Here is a 14543-nt window from a genome sequence, read left to right as displayed (position 1 = left end):
GCAAGGGTTGTAGCTTAGCAAGTAGTAGTAGTAATAGTAATAATAATAATAATAATAATAATAATAATAATAATAACAATAATAATAATAATACTGTTGGAAAACCTTAGAATGGTATGTATGGGTAAACTACTGATGCCCCAAATTTTACAATTTTTTACATCAAAATATTACCAAGGTGTTAATCTATCATTACAAATTAATTCTAATTCTGAGTTCTCTTGTATTTTTTGATAGGTGAATATCCCTTGGTGAAAGTTTGTAACTCAAATCAATGGCATTTCATGCTCTTTCATAATAAATGATTGCTTATTTTGAATAATGATAACAAATGTCTCACCACTATTACAGTACAACTTACTAAAAGGAGTCAATTCAACTTTAAGCCTCTTACCTAAAACCAGGTGTAAAGTATTTAACTAATTTATGCCTGTCTGTAATTCACTTGAACATACTTTACTCAAGACCTCAAAACCAATGTCAAGAAGCAAAGTAATACATCACAAACCATTTCTGATTCAAAGGCTATATTAAGCAAGGCCTCTTGATTTTAAAATATTCCTGACCTACATTCCACTTTTGCTAAAATGTATCAAAACTAAAAATGATTGACATACCATTTTCACTGCTGTAATGACCTCAATTACAATTTCCTCCTCCTGGGAATTCCACAATATCTGAGGGTTAATGCATCGTTGCAGTAAATCCACACATGACAATAACAGCCTCAAACTGATGCTCTGCAGCGATGGTCTCTTGGCCACCAGCAAAGGACTTGCAACTCTCAAAACATGACTACAATGACCACTAAGAGTAAGCTGATGCATTCCCAAAAGAATAAACTCATCACAATCATCGTCCTCATGAACTGATGTTGATGATAGTTCCTGAAAATTTTAGAATTATGTAAATCAAATCTAAAATATATAAATGTTGTTCCTATAATGAAAGTAAAATATATGATAAACTTAAAAAAGATAAATTCATTCAATTGCTAAAAACTTTTCTTAAATAATAAAACTTGCATTTCATACAAACTTATCTTTCACATAATGCTCACATTGCAGTTCAAAGAATTTTTCTCACAAAAGAAGAAAATTATCTCATGACACATGACTAACCGAAACCTATGGCATCTATCCACCAACTGCCTCATACCTCTTATAAAGTAAATGCACAACTTCACGATTTACAGCGTTAGAGGGCTTTGCCTGTTATTGATGGGTTTGTATAAAAAAATTAATTCACTTCGTAAAAAATTTTTTCACCTAAATTACTATTCAGGTAAGAGGTTGAGTCCCTCTATATCCCCTGATAGTTTGTGAAATACTAATGGATACAGGAAAGCTCTTAGAAACTATAATGTGACAGCAAATAAATGTCTTAGAAATTCAGTGAGTACAGCAAGGTATCTTTATTTCATTCCTTCTCATAAATAAATACATAGACAAACTAACTAAATACTAAGATGATTAACGCTTGCAAAAGTAAACAGAGTAAAGCAATATGGACAAAAAACTGGTACATACGTTTCCTAAGCCAGCAATAGAACCACTCCTATCCTGTCCATCTCCAAGGTGTCGTATGTTATTATTGCTGTTGTTCCCCATTAGACTACCATCAGGTGAACAACAACTCCCTCTTGTTATATCTGTGCTTGGAGTTGCAATTCCTGATGATGTGGGAGTGACAGTCTGTCAATATGAAAAATATATAATGAAACATCATGGGCCAAAAGCATTTAACTTTTTGACACATGAATTGTTAAAACATGCCTCAGTTAGTAATAACAATATCTATAAAAAAGAACAATAATAATAAAAAATGTAATAGTGATAACAAGAATGATTGTTTGGAAAAAGCTAGTCTGAAATATTTTTCATAGTTCCTTATTTCTATTTTTTTTCTCCTCCGCTGCAAATGTATTTAACAGGTTTCCAAATAAGGGCAAAAGCGAAACAAAATATATGAATAAAGGAAAATATATTCTATAACTTACAATGACAAAGTAAAATATGTACTAATTGCTTTACACCGATTCTAGGGATATATGACAACCACCTCTTATCAGATATCCACTGTTTGTATTCACCCCATTATTCAGAAGTGTCCTTGGATCATATTTGTAGTATCCCCTAGATTTTCACTGAGCTTAGAAAGGGATTACGGGATCCATTAATCACCAAGTTGGTACAACTAATGATGTCAAACCCTCAAGGGTTGCGAAATAACTTGAAAGTGCATATCGTCACCCTCATAAACTAACTGCCTAAGTCATTTTCTCCACTTGTTGGGAAATCAAAAACAAACTTTCTCATTTCCTAATTCTTTATATCATTGTCTTGAGTTTCAATTCACAAATTCTTAATAGAAGAATTTGTGAATAAGAATTTGTTAATTGAAGCTTAACACAATGATATAAAGAATTAGGAAATGAGGTTTTCTTTTTTATTTCCCAACAAGTGGAGAAAATGACTTAGGCAGTTAGTTTATGAGGGTGACGATATGGAAAAGTGGTGCTATTGAAGTCCAAAGACTTAAATCATCACCAGCTCTTACTCTTGGTAGTAAATACAGCATCTCACTCCTTAAGTGTAACACTTTCTTTTCGTATCTTGTCACTGGTTTGGAGTCAGTCTCATTAATGTTCTCACTGTCGGTATTGTCATTTTTTGCTTGGGTAATGATTTGATTTTGTTGGTTGACAATATTTTGCCTGCCTATATTTCAAACCTTTACCCTATTACTAAGTGTGGGAAGGAACAGGAATTATTAGTTGTATTCACGGGGATTTAATGCTTGTGTATAAGTAATACTTGCATAAATGAAAGGTGGCAGTTGTCTGGTACCCGTAATAATATCTTAGCATTATTTACAATATTTCCCTTGTTGGTCTTCTTCCATAATTCAAAATTACAACTTCCTGGAGAGGGAAAATTCGCGGAGCAAGTTTCCTCGTTCTCAAGAGATCAATACGCCCAAGTTTGATGAGAACGCTCCTGTCATAAAAGCCTAACTGGAGATGTAACACAATAAGTAGTTTTCACAAAGGAAAAACTTATTTTGGGGGAGGTACTGTGTGATCTCTAAGGACTTTCTTATTAAAGGCTAGAATAGGGAATCCAATACAACTTGACTAACAAAGAAATATTGTTACACATAATGTGAAGAAAGTCAAGTACAGCTATATTTGACCAATAACTGCAATACAATCAAAGACCTTAAGAGGTTCCAGGGGCAGAACACCCAACCAATTACTGTCTGCACTTGATCATTGCATGGATGAAGGAAGGATTCTCATTGCACAGACGAGGGTGGGATTCTGGGATGAGGAAACCAAGAAGAGGTTCAAAATCTTTCAGAATAGATTAAAGAGGCATGTAAGTACCTATAAATTGCTTATGAAAAATAACAAAGCTGCTAATTAGAGGGTACTGAGGACGGTGTAGACGCTGAGGATAGTGTCGATGGTAGCAGTTATTTGTTGATAGGGATTAAAATTTGTTGTTATACAAAGATGCATGTGTAAGTCTTGATTAAGAGTGACTGATGTCTCCATGGCCTTTGAATATCTTTATGGGTAACAATGGGAGAAATTGGAAAATTATAGCTGAAGATATAGAAGCAAAGTTGTATGATATGAAAATGGATAGTGATGGGAATATAGAGAAGCTGATGTTTGCTAATTGATGGAAGATGGCGAAGAAAAAAACTAGAGAATAATGGATGGATTTTAGTCTTTAAATGAACAATTCCATCTTTCATAATCCCAGCATATATTACCAAGAAATTCCTGAAACTACATTTAAAAATCTGTTAGACGCAAAAATTCCTTACATGGTAAAATATACAAACCATAAGCGTAAAATACAGACCAACGAAATAATTGAATCCTGACAGAATAAACTGACAGAAATTTTATAGCTGAATAGTTGTTTATATTTTAAAAGGAATTCTGTAACATACAGTTAAAGCCAGCATACTAACAGCAAAATTTTTAACTTCACAAACCATGGATACTATCTAGAATTTCTTACCTGTTGCCCTGAGGGAGACAAATGGGGATCTTTAAAGTGATTTACTCGATCATTAAGCAACTGTGTCAAAGTTAGTAGACAAGCACACGCTGGAGCTTGAACACGCCAAGCTGTTTCACCCATTTCTTCAACACACCCATACACAGCCTGAAAATTTCACAAAAATAAGATGAATCCATAATTTTTTCACATCAACCATTGCCTTAATCTTATACTACAACTTTGAAGTGTCAAACATCTACCAACCTCATTTGATCAATTCTAGCAAGCCTCAGTTGTCTTTATCAATGTTATTGTATTAAAATGCTGCCATTGGGTAAGTTGTTCCAACATCTTTTAAAAATTCACTCAGGTACTATACAGTATGTCATTTCACATCCCTTAAAAAGACGAGCTTAAATTCTAATTTACTTCAACCATTTTGAAAGCAATGCAATTTACATGCCTACAGAGTACTTTATGTTTATGTTCCTTTTCATAATAAGAGACTATAATTTCAATAACGGCATTCATGACTAATAAAGGATAATATGATTATGAATTAGAAGGTTGCAGTCTTATATACTCAATCTTATGCATGCCTGAACACTTTTTGTGAAATATTCAATGCTCATACTGTACTGTACTTGTAAGAGGGGCCATATATTAATTACAGAAACCTAACTGGCTCCTTTTATAGCAATCTTCTAAGGAAATATAACAAATTTTAGGAGTTATACAAACCTAAGTCTTTTAAAATAGGAAATGCCTTAAGCAGAGCTGGAACGGTGATTGAAATTGTTAACGAGGTAGTTAAAGATAGAGGGTGAGTGCAGGCGAGTAGCCAAACCAGTTGGTTATTTTTCTTCTCTGGAAAATGATACCAGAAATCTCCTACCAGCCCATCATAGGGTTGTGTAGGCTGATAGGGATTGGCCAGTTTAAGGTCGATGAAGGATTCTTTCTCCTCGAAAGGGGGAAGACAGTCTAGAATGCAATACCTGGTAATAATTTACAATCACCACAGGGGGATAACTGCAAATAATCCTGCCGGTGAAAGTGCGCAGTGAGTATGGATCTATTTATGGTTCTGTTAAAAACCAATCAGTATATAGTACATCCTTTTACAAGCATACAAATTTATGCTTCATTTCATCATTGACACAAAGCCAAAATCAACCATTCAAACTAATAAATATGAAAAATTGATTAAACAGCCCTGGATAGGTCACAATAAGATGTCTTACTCAACGCAGCCAAATACAAAAGTTGAGTCTTTGACAGAAGAGTGGGCGGGGCTACTAGCCAGCGCTCCCCATTGGTCGTTAACTACCTCGTTAATGATTTCAACAGCCATTCCAGCTCCACTAAAGAGGAAAGGTCTGTATACGAGTATAAACTCTTTTCTTTCTTTCCCGGAACATTTATTTTGAACTGAATTTAAACATCAACAAATTTCACAATAAGCTAACACAAAATTTGAATATCTTCTGAATTAGGTAAATTTTTTTAAACAGCATTACTCCTCATAACAATACTTTCAGTATGAAAATACTGCACTAGATATTATACATATCATTTCATAATTATCTATATACAGTACCTGCAATAAAATATCAAATACCAGACTCACTCAGTTTACCCTACCGTTTAGCTGCAAAGTATAAAAGTTTTAGGTGTAAAACTTTAATGTAAAATGAAAACGTAATCAAATATACATCAAGAATTATCACATAAACTTGACTTTAAAAAAATAATTAATAAATCTAATGAACTGCTGTGAAGTAGCCTGTTGAGAGGGAAGCAGTAGAGATATAGGAAAAACGAGTGGTTATATTACAAAGTACAGTAATGACCAAAAACTTACCTAATTCACATTGTACACTAATCTCAAACACTGCTCTGCATAACTTTCCTAATCTAACTAACCTAAAATAAATCTAATTCATTCATACATCTCCTTCTTCTTTGTCTGCATCTTTTCCCACTTCTATGTGGGGTCGATGTTTCTGGCCAGCGATCTCCATCTACCTCTGTCCCACACTTCATCACCGGTTAATCCCTTTGATCGAAGGTCATCCTTGATACAATCCATCCATACATCTCTACATTTAAATTACAGTATAGATGGATAGGATATGTAGGGCACTGTACCTGAACAACAGCAGGTCTTTGAAGCAAAATTTCAGCAGGGAAATCTTTAAGCACTACAGTGTCCAGAAAATGAAGAGAAGCCACAACAATAGACTCATCGTGACTCATCAAAGACTGAGTTGTGGAATCCAGGATGCGCCGATCACTATTTGTCAGTGCCTGTAGAAGCAACATGATTAATTCTAAAATGCAGTAATAAAAAAGAATAAATGGCTTGATAACAGTACTGTATCTCAATTCAAACAGTACTTAGTTAGATTCATAAAAAGGTAATTTTATTAAATTTAATAAGGGTATAGTGTAGTTGATACACATGCTAAAACATGCTTATTTTACATTAACTGAAATATTTTTTTACCATACAACCAATCACATCACACACTTACACCTTCCTTTGCATTGTCATTCTTCACAAAAATTTAATATTCTACTGTATATAAAATATCTTGAATTGCCATGAGATTATGTAATCTGTTATGAGTATTACAAGCCAAAACTATTTATAATTATTCAGTAACTACCTCTATATACCCTTGAAATTAAAACACATTTACTTTAGTATATGGCTCTAAATAACTTTAAAAAAACAAATCTTCAATGTTTGATTAGGATATACTGTACACTTTATTTAGTTTTAGAATAACCTCAGCATTTCACAACAAAATTACAAATAGTTGTGTAAAGAAAACCAACATATATCTATATATATGACTGATGAATGGCTACAAACACATCAACCTACTGTATGTTGCAAGAAATGAACTAACTACAGAAAAAAAGTCATGGAAAATGCCTCAGGCCTGTAATGAAAAAATTGAAAAATTGTGTAGAAAAGTAGTCAGAGTTATCAATTCCTCACCTAACTACTTCACATCATGACTATAATATCTTCCACAGCCTTCTATGAGACCCAACTATCTCAGTACCATCATTCTAGCAAGTAATTTTTAAATTAAAAAGACAATATTGTATTGGTTTAAAATTTGAATAGTTTAGGGTTAATGTGCAGTGTGGTTTTCAAGGACTTTCCTATAAAAGGCTAGAACATGGAATCCAATACGACATAAATTACAAAAGAAGTATTGAATCCACTGCTCTAGGGCCAGTGTTTAAATGTGCAAAGAATGGACTCAAGTGTGTATAAGGGAGACCCACAAGTGCAGGCTGTATTGAACTTGTCCCAGCACCTCCAAAGTTGAAATTATCTGGTGATCGACGATACGTCGAGAACCAATGCCAATTTGGAGATAATAATACTTGAGTACTAACTTGCTCCAAGCCTTCATCTTTGTTCTTGTCGCCAAATTGTCATGATGTTCCTTTCTCAAATCCAGAAAGGGAGAAATCTTCATCCAGTGTTGAAGTAACAGTAACCAAGTTTTGATTAAATTATCTACTAGTTTTTATAATAGCATTAATGCAATAGAGGGGTATAATTAACATTCACAATCACTTTGGGTTTGTTTTGTCTGTTTATGTGATTGGCTTTGTATGATGTACGAAGCCATTTACCCCCAGTTTTTTTGACAGCACGGAGGTGTTTATAGCTTTGGTAGCTTGTCACCTCTCAATTTTATATTTTTTAACCTCTTTCAATTTCAATTACTAGGTTTTTTGTAAGTTTGACCCCTTACCGCATGATTTTCAACTGGCATAGCCTAGCATATTTCATGGTTGCCGGCATAAAACGCCTTTCAGCTTCACCTTTCACTTCGGCTTGGCCATGCTTACATACAGTAACTGTCACCATTTGAATTTACATATAATAATTGTCATGATATTACATGTTTTTAGTCCAGCTTATATTGCTGAAACCTTTTAAACTATGTTTATTTTGTTGATTAGTTACTTCAAAGCTTTTATTTTGGTAGCTTTTGGTAGTCAGCTGTCAAAAAACAACTTGGCCAATGAGCATTATACTGTACTAAGCTAAATTTGAATGTTTTATATATATTCCAAGATATGGAGCCATATGTAAAGGGTCATTGGGATTACCTATACATTAAACAAAAACATAAATATTATAGAAAATTTCTTAGCATGACTATTATACAGTATTACTTAGCATGACTATTATACAGTATTGCTTAGCATGACTATTATACAGTATTGCTATATTAAAAGATCACAGCTACTAGATTATTATGAATAACATTACCTGCCAAGGGAATGTGGCAAATGTGATAGGATGATCACCAATGATGGTTGTGTCTTCCTTTACAGTCATTTCGCACACACAAGTATCATCTATGCTAGTATCCCGTCTCTGCTGACTGCTCCTGCAAAGCAAAGTGTGTCTTATGAAAATAGTTATCATCATGATATACTGAACACTAAACTTTACATAATTATAGTGTAGATCACCATTTAATACTTAATCTAAGAACAACTGCTGTTATAAGCTATCCAGTGCCACTTAAAACAGAAATCCAGTGTTATCAGTACCACCAATTACAAGAAACACAACACACTCAAACCAACACATAAAATGTAAAGAAATCTATCTTGACCGCAATAAAAAATAAATTATATTTGGAATATTCTAAATTTATGACATTAACTATTCAAAAGCTCTACAAAAATTCAATTTTTAAGCTCAAAAGGATTTCTGTTTACCACATCTAGACCCAGGGTTAATGGGAACACCCACTTGAGGCACTGAATAAACATGCAAGATGTGAACACAGATTCTTCTTATTCTTTATGGAGTGTTTTTTAAAAGAAATGCTAACCAAAAAATAAGGTTAATAGACATTGATTAGTTTGTGATGAATTAAATACTGTACTGTTTAAGTATTCAGATATACACCTCTTTAAATCAGCTCAACCTATGTCAGTTCTTATTTTACTTCTCCTAAGTATTAGATACAAAAATAAAATCCGCATTACATTGTTTATCTCGACTTCATGTTGGTTCTATGAAGCAAAAATAATGATTACCGATAAGCGTTGTACTATACACTACTGTACTTCACATATTGGATTATTAATGTAGGAATCTAGTATTTATAAAATGATAGCAATTTAAAGTACTTTTTCATGTTCAGTATGTGCATAAGGAAACATACAAGCCCATTTAAAAAAGGCAAAAATCAAGTCTACATTGAAAGTTGTATAACGGCAAGTCTCTTAGAACATATGACATAGGAGGTGGTATTAATGTACAGTACTGCATAGTATATAGAACATTAACATTTCGGGGTGAATGTAGTTCATTAGAACAGGTGTAAACTTTCTTATTACTTACCAAATCAATTTTATTCAAGGGGAAGTCTGAAATATGATATGAAGCTAATTTTATGATTTAAGAAATGAATGAAACAAATTGGAAAGCAAAGAAAGGGTTGAGACTTAAGTCTTAGGGTAACTAAATATATGGCAGTATAAGAGGGTTGGGCATGAATGTAAGGAGAGTTCTATATGAGAAAGTGATTGTACCAACTGTGATGTATGGATCGGAGTTGTGGGGAATGAAAGTGATGGAGAGACAGAAATTGAATGTGTTTGAGATGAAGTGTCTAAGGAGTATGGCTGGTGTATCTCGAGTAGATAGGGTTAGAAACGAAGTGGTGAGAGTGAGAACGGGTGTAAGAAATGAGTTAGCAGCTAGAGTGGATATGAATGTGTTGAGGTGGTTTGGCCATGTTGAGAGAATGGAAAATGGTTGTCTGCTAAAGAAGGTGATGAATGCAAGAGTTGATGGGAGAAGTACTAGAGGAAGGCCAAGGTTTGGGTGGATGGATGGAGTGAAGGAAGCTCTGGGTGATAGGAGGATAGATGTGAGCGAGGCAAGAGAGCGTGCTAGAAATAGGAATGAATGGCGAGCGATTGTGATGTAGTTCCGGTAGGCCCTGCTGCTGCCTCCGATGCCTTAGATGACCGCGGAGGTAGCAGCAGTAGGGGATTCAGCATTATGAAGCTTCATCTGTGGTGGATAATGTGGGAGGGTGGGCTGTGACACCCTAGCAGTACCAGCTGAACTCGGTTGAGTACCTTGTTAGGCTGGGAGGAACGTAGAGAGTAGAGGTCCCCTTTTTGTTTTTGTTTCTTTGTTGATGTCGGCTACCCCCCAAAATTGGGGGAAGTACCATGGTATATGTATGTATGTATGTATGTATAAGAGGGGAAGCACAGTCGGTAAGGATATGTTAGGTTAGGTGGGGAACTTTAGGTTAAGTGGTGTTCTTGTGTTTGTTTCCATCTGAAGTGTGGTTTTTTTGGTCATAACTTTTGAAGTTTTGAACCCGGTCTATCCCAACAAACTACAAAGGCTCCAAAATTTCTCCAACTTCTTGGATTTTTCATTCATTAGTTTTCAACTGAAATCTTCCAACTATTGCAAAAAGACAATATTCCTGGAGGAAAGAAAAAGCTTGTAGCTGCAATATGCAAAAACTTGCTATCAAAAATAATACAACTGGCCATTTGAAACTTACTGGGCATATTCTTCATCATTATAAGAGGATGACATCAAAGAGCTGCTACTTATTTGAGTGAGTTTACTCTTTTCTTTTGCCAGGGTATTTTCACGCACAGAAGACACCGATGGACCCTTAAAACAAAACAAAATAACAGCAATTAAGTAGATATTTATGACTATAAATATTTCTGTAAGTGATGGTTTGTATGAAAACAATAATTTGTTTTATTGGAAAAAAAATTACATTGGTTTTCTGAGCTAATCCATTACAATGTAACTAAACCTTAATCTTGGAAAGAATAGATTGAAAACAGTAAATTGTTTGAATCTATCTTGGAAAGAATAGATTGAAAACAGTAAATTGTTTGAATCTAACTTAACTTACTGACAAAATAAAATAAATCTCAAAAGTAATTAGTATTTTTATTTATATAAACCCGAGTCCTTTAAAATAGGGAATGTTTTCAGCGGAGCTGCAATGGGCGTTGAAATCATTAACAAGGTAGCTATCGATAGGTGGTGAGGGCAGGTGAGTACCCTCGCCCATCCAACAGTCAAAATCTTTTCACTTTTGACCTTCAGCTCAGGACTGAGAGGGATGGTTGATGTGGAAAATTTAACTTTAAAGGATAAAGACATATTACTATTAAAATTTGTTAACTGTTCTCACACATGTACAAAATCTTTTACCTTTAAAATACTGAGACTCAATGATTGGTGGGTCAGAGGTCCACCCTAGAATCAAACTGGTCAGTTCTTTTTCTTCCCTATAAAATGTTAGTCTCCCTAGTCCCATACAGGAGCGAAGGCGATGACTTTAACCTCCTATCAGCCCATCATAAGGATGAGTAGCCTGATAGGGGCTGATCAGTACTTAGTTGATATTTGGTACTTGGTCAAAGAAGAAATCTTTCTCCCCCAAAGGGGAAATGCAATCTGGAATTAAATACCTGGTGCATGATGGCCCATGGATAGGTATTCGTTCCAACAAGCTCACACTCGTAAAAGGAGGATGGGGGAGGACTACTTACAGATCCAATCTAAAAAGAATAGTGCTTAGAAATGTACCTTACCAGCATCATGAAAGATCAAGCATGTAACAGTACTAAAGCTTCATCCCTAAGTAAGGAAAAAGAAGCAGACATCCTACCTTTCTTAGACTTACTTTTGGGGCAACTTTTAAGGAAAAAAGTGCGCCTTATGACGCAGAATATACAGTAATTCTTCTTCTTTTGACCTTCCTGGTCCCAACACCCACTTGATTTACTTTCTCTTTCTATTCCTTGCATCTTCTTTCCTCAGTCCCACCCCATCCACATCCTTCCTCACCTCATACATCTATCTGATCTACTGATGACTCACACTCCTCCTGGCATATTCTCAGCTATCCTTTCTTATTACATAGCCATATGGCTTCCAAGCCTTTTCATTTTCTTATCTAAAATAAATCCAGTTACTTCTCTCCATATTAGCCATGTTTCTTTCACATCTTCCTGGTTGCTCAGTACCTCTCCCCTCTGTTATTATTGATTATAATTAGTTAAACTTGTTGCTCAGTTTTAGCACTGTGCCTATTTTCACTTGAATGTTTATTTCACGTCCTACTCTACTACTAAACATTAGTTCAATCTTTCCAAAGTTTACCTTCAACCCTTTCCTTTCTAGATCTCCTTTCCATGTTAAACCCCTTTCTTGCAATTCTTCTGTCTCTAATAATTGTATGTACTGCAATGGGTTTAAGATGAAGCAACTCAGGTCTGCACTTATATATAAAACTGTAAAAGCTTCTCATAAAGATGATAAACCAACTTACTTTGGAGTTCTGTCCTGCGGATGCATGATGAAGGGATTGTAGAAGGATGTTAATATCAGGTATCAGGTCTAGAGGAGCAACAAGCTTTAGACTCTGAAGATACAGCGTCCCCCCAAGAGAATCAAATCTGCTCCTCGATGATTCATCCTTTAAAGAATAAAGTTTTTAAAATCTGTGGCTTGAGCAATACTGCACATAATTTAAGTTACAAAGCAATACTGTGGTTCGATTAAAAAATAACAGATACATAGTGCACGTAATATTCTAAAACAAAAGAAATTCAACAAAAATTGGGCCAAAGTGCAGAAAGGTTTGTCACTCCATAACGATCAGTTGCAAAAAAATTTGAATCTTTATGGAAGTTTTATTTAATCTAAAACAATTTTTATCTTTTTTCCTTTTAAACAAATCTGCATCCTAGAATATCTTTATTGACTCAGTTAAAGACTATTTAGCAATGGAATACAGTAGAAAAAATTACTGTATTAGATATGTTAGATCCATAAACAAAGCAATTATCAGAATATCTATTGTATTACAAAAGCTATCTCTATCATTCTAACCTCAAAAACGTATTGCAGCAATTTCAGGGCAGGTTTCCGGATGGTATGTGGACCCAGGTTCAACAGACGAAGTACATATTCCACAATTTCTTGATGCTGAAGAAGCTGATTTATACTTACAATACCAAATTCTAATTTTTGAAGCAACGTGTTGAGTGTGCGTTCTCGAATCTCAACAATTGGATGTACTGTAACACGAATACATCATTAAATCTTAACACAGATGAGTATTTGAACATACAGTATACCAAATATCAAGTGTTTTATGTTTTGCTACATTTTCTTGCAGTATTTTCAAAATACAAGATACTGTATTTAAATATATTATAAAAACATTGTAAACTTTAAATAAAATCAGTATAACCTTCTTATCCACTATCATAACTTTTCACAAATAACCATGGTTGCGGAATTCCCCGCATAAGAGACGATACTAACTGATGTTTTTTTTACTTATAAATACTCATTTGACTTTTCCCATATTTTCAGTGAAAAGTCCGCATGGAACCCTGTGGGTGAAAAGTCCCCAAAATTTTATTATCTCCATTTGGGACCTAGGAGTCACTTCAGAGGTATTTAATACGTCTGCACGTTTACAAAATTTGGTATAGTTATAAAGGCTATATAAGGAATTTGACTTTTCCCATATTTTCAGTGAAAAGTCAGCAGGGACCTTGTTGGTGAAAAATCCCAAAAATTTTGTCATCTCCATTTAGGACCTGAATTGTTTCTGGGAGTCACTTCAGAGGTATTTAATACGTCTGCACGTTTACAAAATTTGGTATAGTTATAAAGGATATATGAGGAATTTGACTTTTCCCATATTTTCAGTGAAAAGTTTGCAGGGTGAAAAATCCCAAAAATCTTAAGGTCTCAATTTGGGCCCTTAATTGTTTCAGGGAGTCACTTTAGAGGAACTTAATAATCTCAAAAATGTTAAGGTCTTAATTTGGGCACTGAATTGTTTCAGGGAGTCACTTTAGAGGTATTTAATGTGCCTGCACATGTTTAAAATATCTGGTATAATTTTCAAAACTGAAGGTAGAGACTCGAGACCTCAAAGGTAGGCGGCATTCTTCCGGTCTTACGGAAACAGACTTAGGGTTTGAAGGACTCTCCGTCAAACCTGGTTGTTTACACCTCGTTAAAAGTTCCAATTGCTGTATTCCAGCCATAGTTGTTTGCCTTCTCCTATAATAAAGAACAATGCTTTGTATTCTTGTAGGAACAAACTTATCATACACTTTAGTAGTCATTAATAATAACACTGCATACTAAAAGAAGCACTGAAACCCATATCAGTCTTATGAACTTCACATGACTAAATATTTAATTTCAAAAATTTTCACTTACCTAATTTTTGGATATAATTTATTTCAGCCATATCCTACAGTATTTCCCATTCCATGTAGAAGTATCAAAATAAATCATTATTGGCCAATTTAGTGAAGATGAAGCATAAAATCTGAAAGAAATCTATCATTAAAATTCTATAAGTGTCTTTACATATCCATATTAAAAGCAAGTTCGGTACAAAACAAAATTATCCATCATATACAGCCAACATTCAGAGTAAA

General features: G+C 34.4%; 1 protein-coding gene across 2 annotated transcripts in view; it reads right to left on the bottom strand.

The window, feature by feature from the left end:
* LOC137631601 (rotatin-like) overlaps nucleotides 1-14543 on the bottom strand; it is a 133268-nt gene that overhangs the window by 116627 nt on the left and 2098 nt on the right. For both annotated transcript variants that reach the window (XM_068363469.1, XM_068363468.1), the window contains exons 2-10: nucleotides 14320-14431; nucleotides 12967-13154; nucleotides 12404-12550; nucleotides 10607-10722; nucleotides 8329-8449; nucleotides 6171-6329; nucleotides 4038-4184; nucleotides 1530-1694; nucleotides 618-887 (exon numbers count right to left, since the gene is read on the bottom strand). In XM_068363469.1, coding sequence (XP_068219570.1) covers nucleotides 618-887; nucleotides 1530-1694; nucleotides 4038-4184; nucleotides 6171-6329; nucleotides 8329-8449; nucleotides 10607-10722; nucleotides 12404-12550; nucleotides 12967-13154; nucleotides 14320-14350 — 1344 coding nt within the window. In that variant the 5' untranslated portion in view covers nucleotides 14351-14431. The remainder of the gene's footprint in view (nucleotides 1-617; nucleotides 888-1529; nucleotides 1695-4037; nucleotides 4185-6170; nucleotides 6330-8328; nucleotides 8450-10606; nucleotides 10723-12403; nucleotides 12551-12966; nucleotides 13155-14319; nucleotides 14432-14543) is intronic.

This window comes from Palaemon carinicauda, chromosome 40, assembly GCF_036898095.1.
Source record: "Palaemon carinicauda isolate YSFRI2023 chromosome 40, ASM3689809v2, whole genome shotgun sequence".
Lineage (NCBI taxonomy): Eukaryota > Metazoa > Arthropoda > Malacostraca > Decapoda > Palaemonidae > Palaemon > Palaemon carinicauda.
Note: the sequence above shows the minus strand (reverse complement) of the source record. Positions and strands in the feature narration are given on the sequence as shown.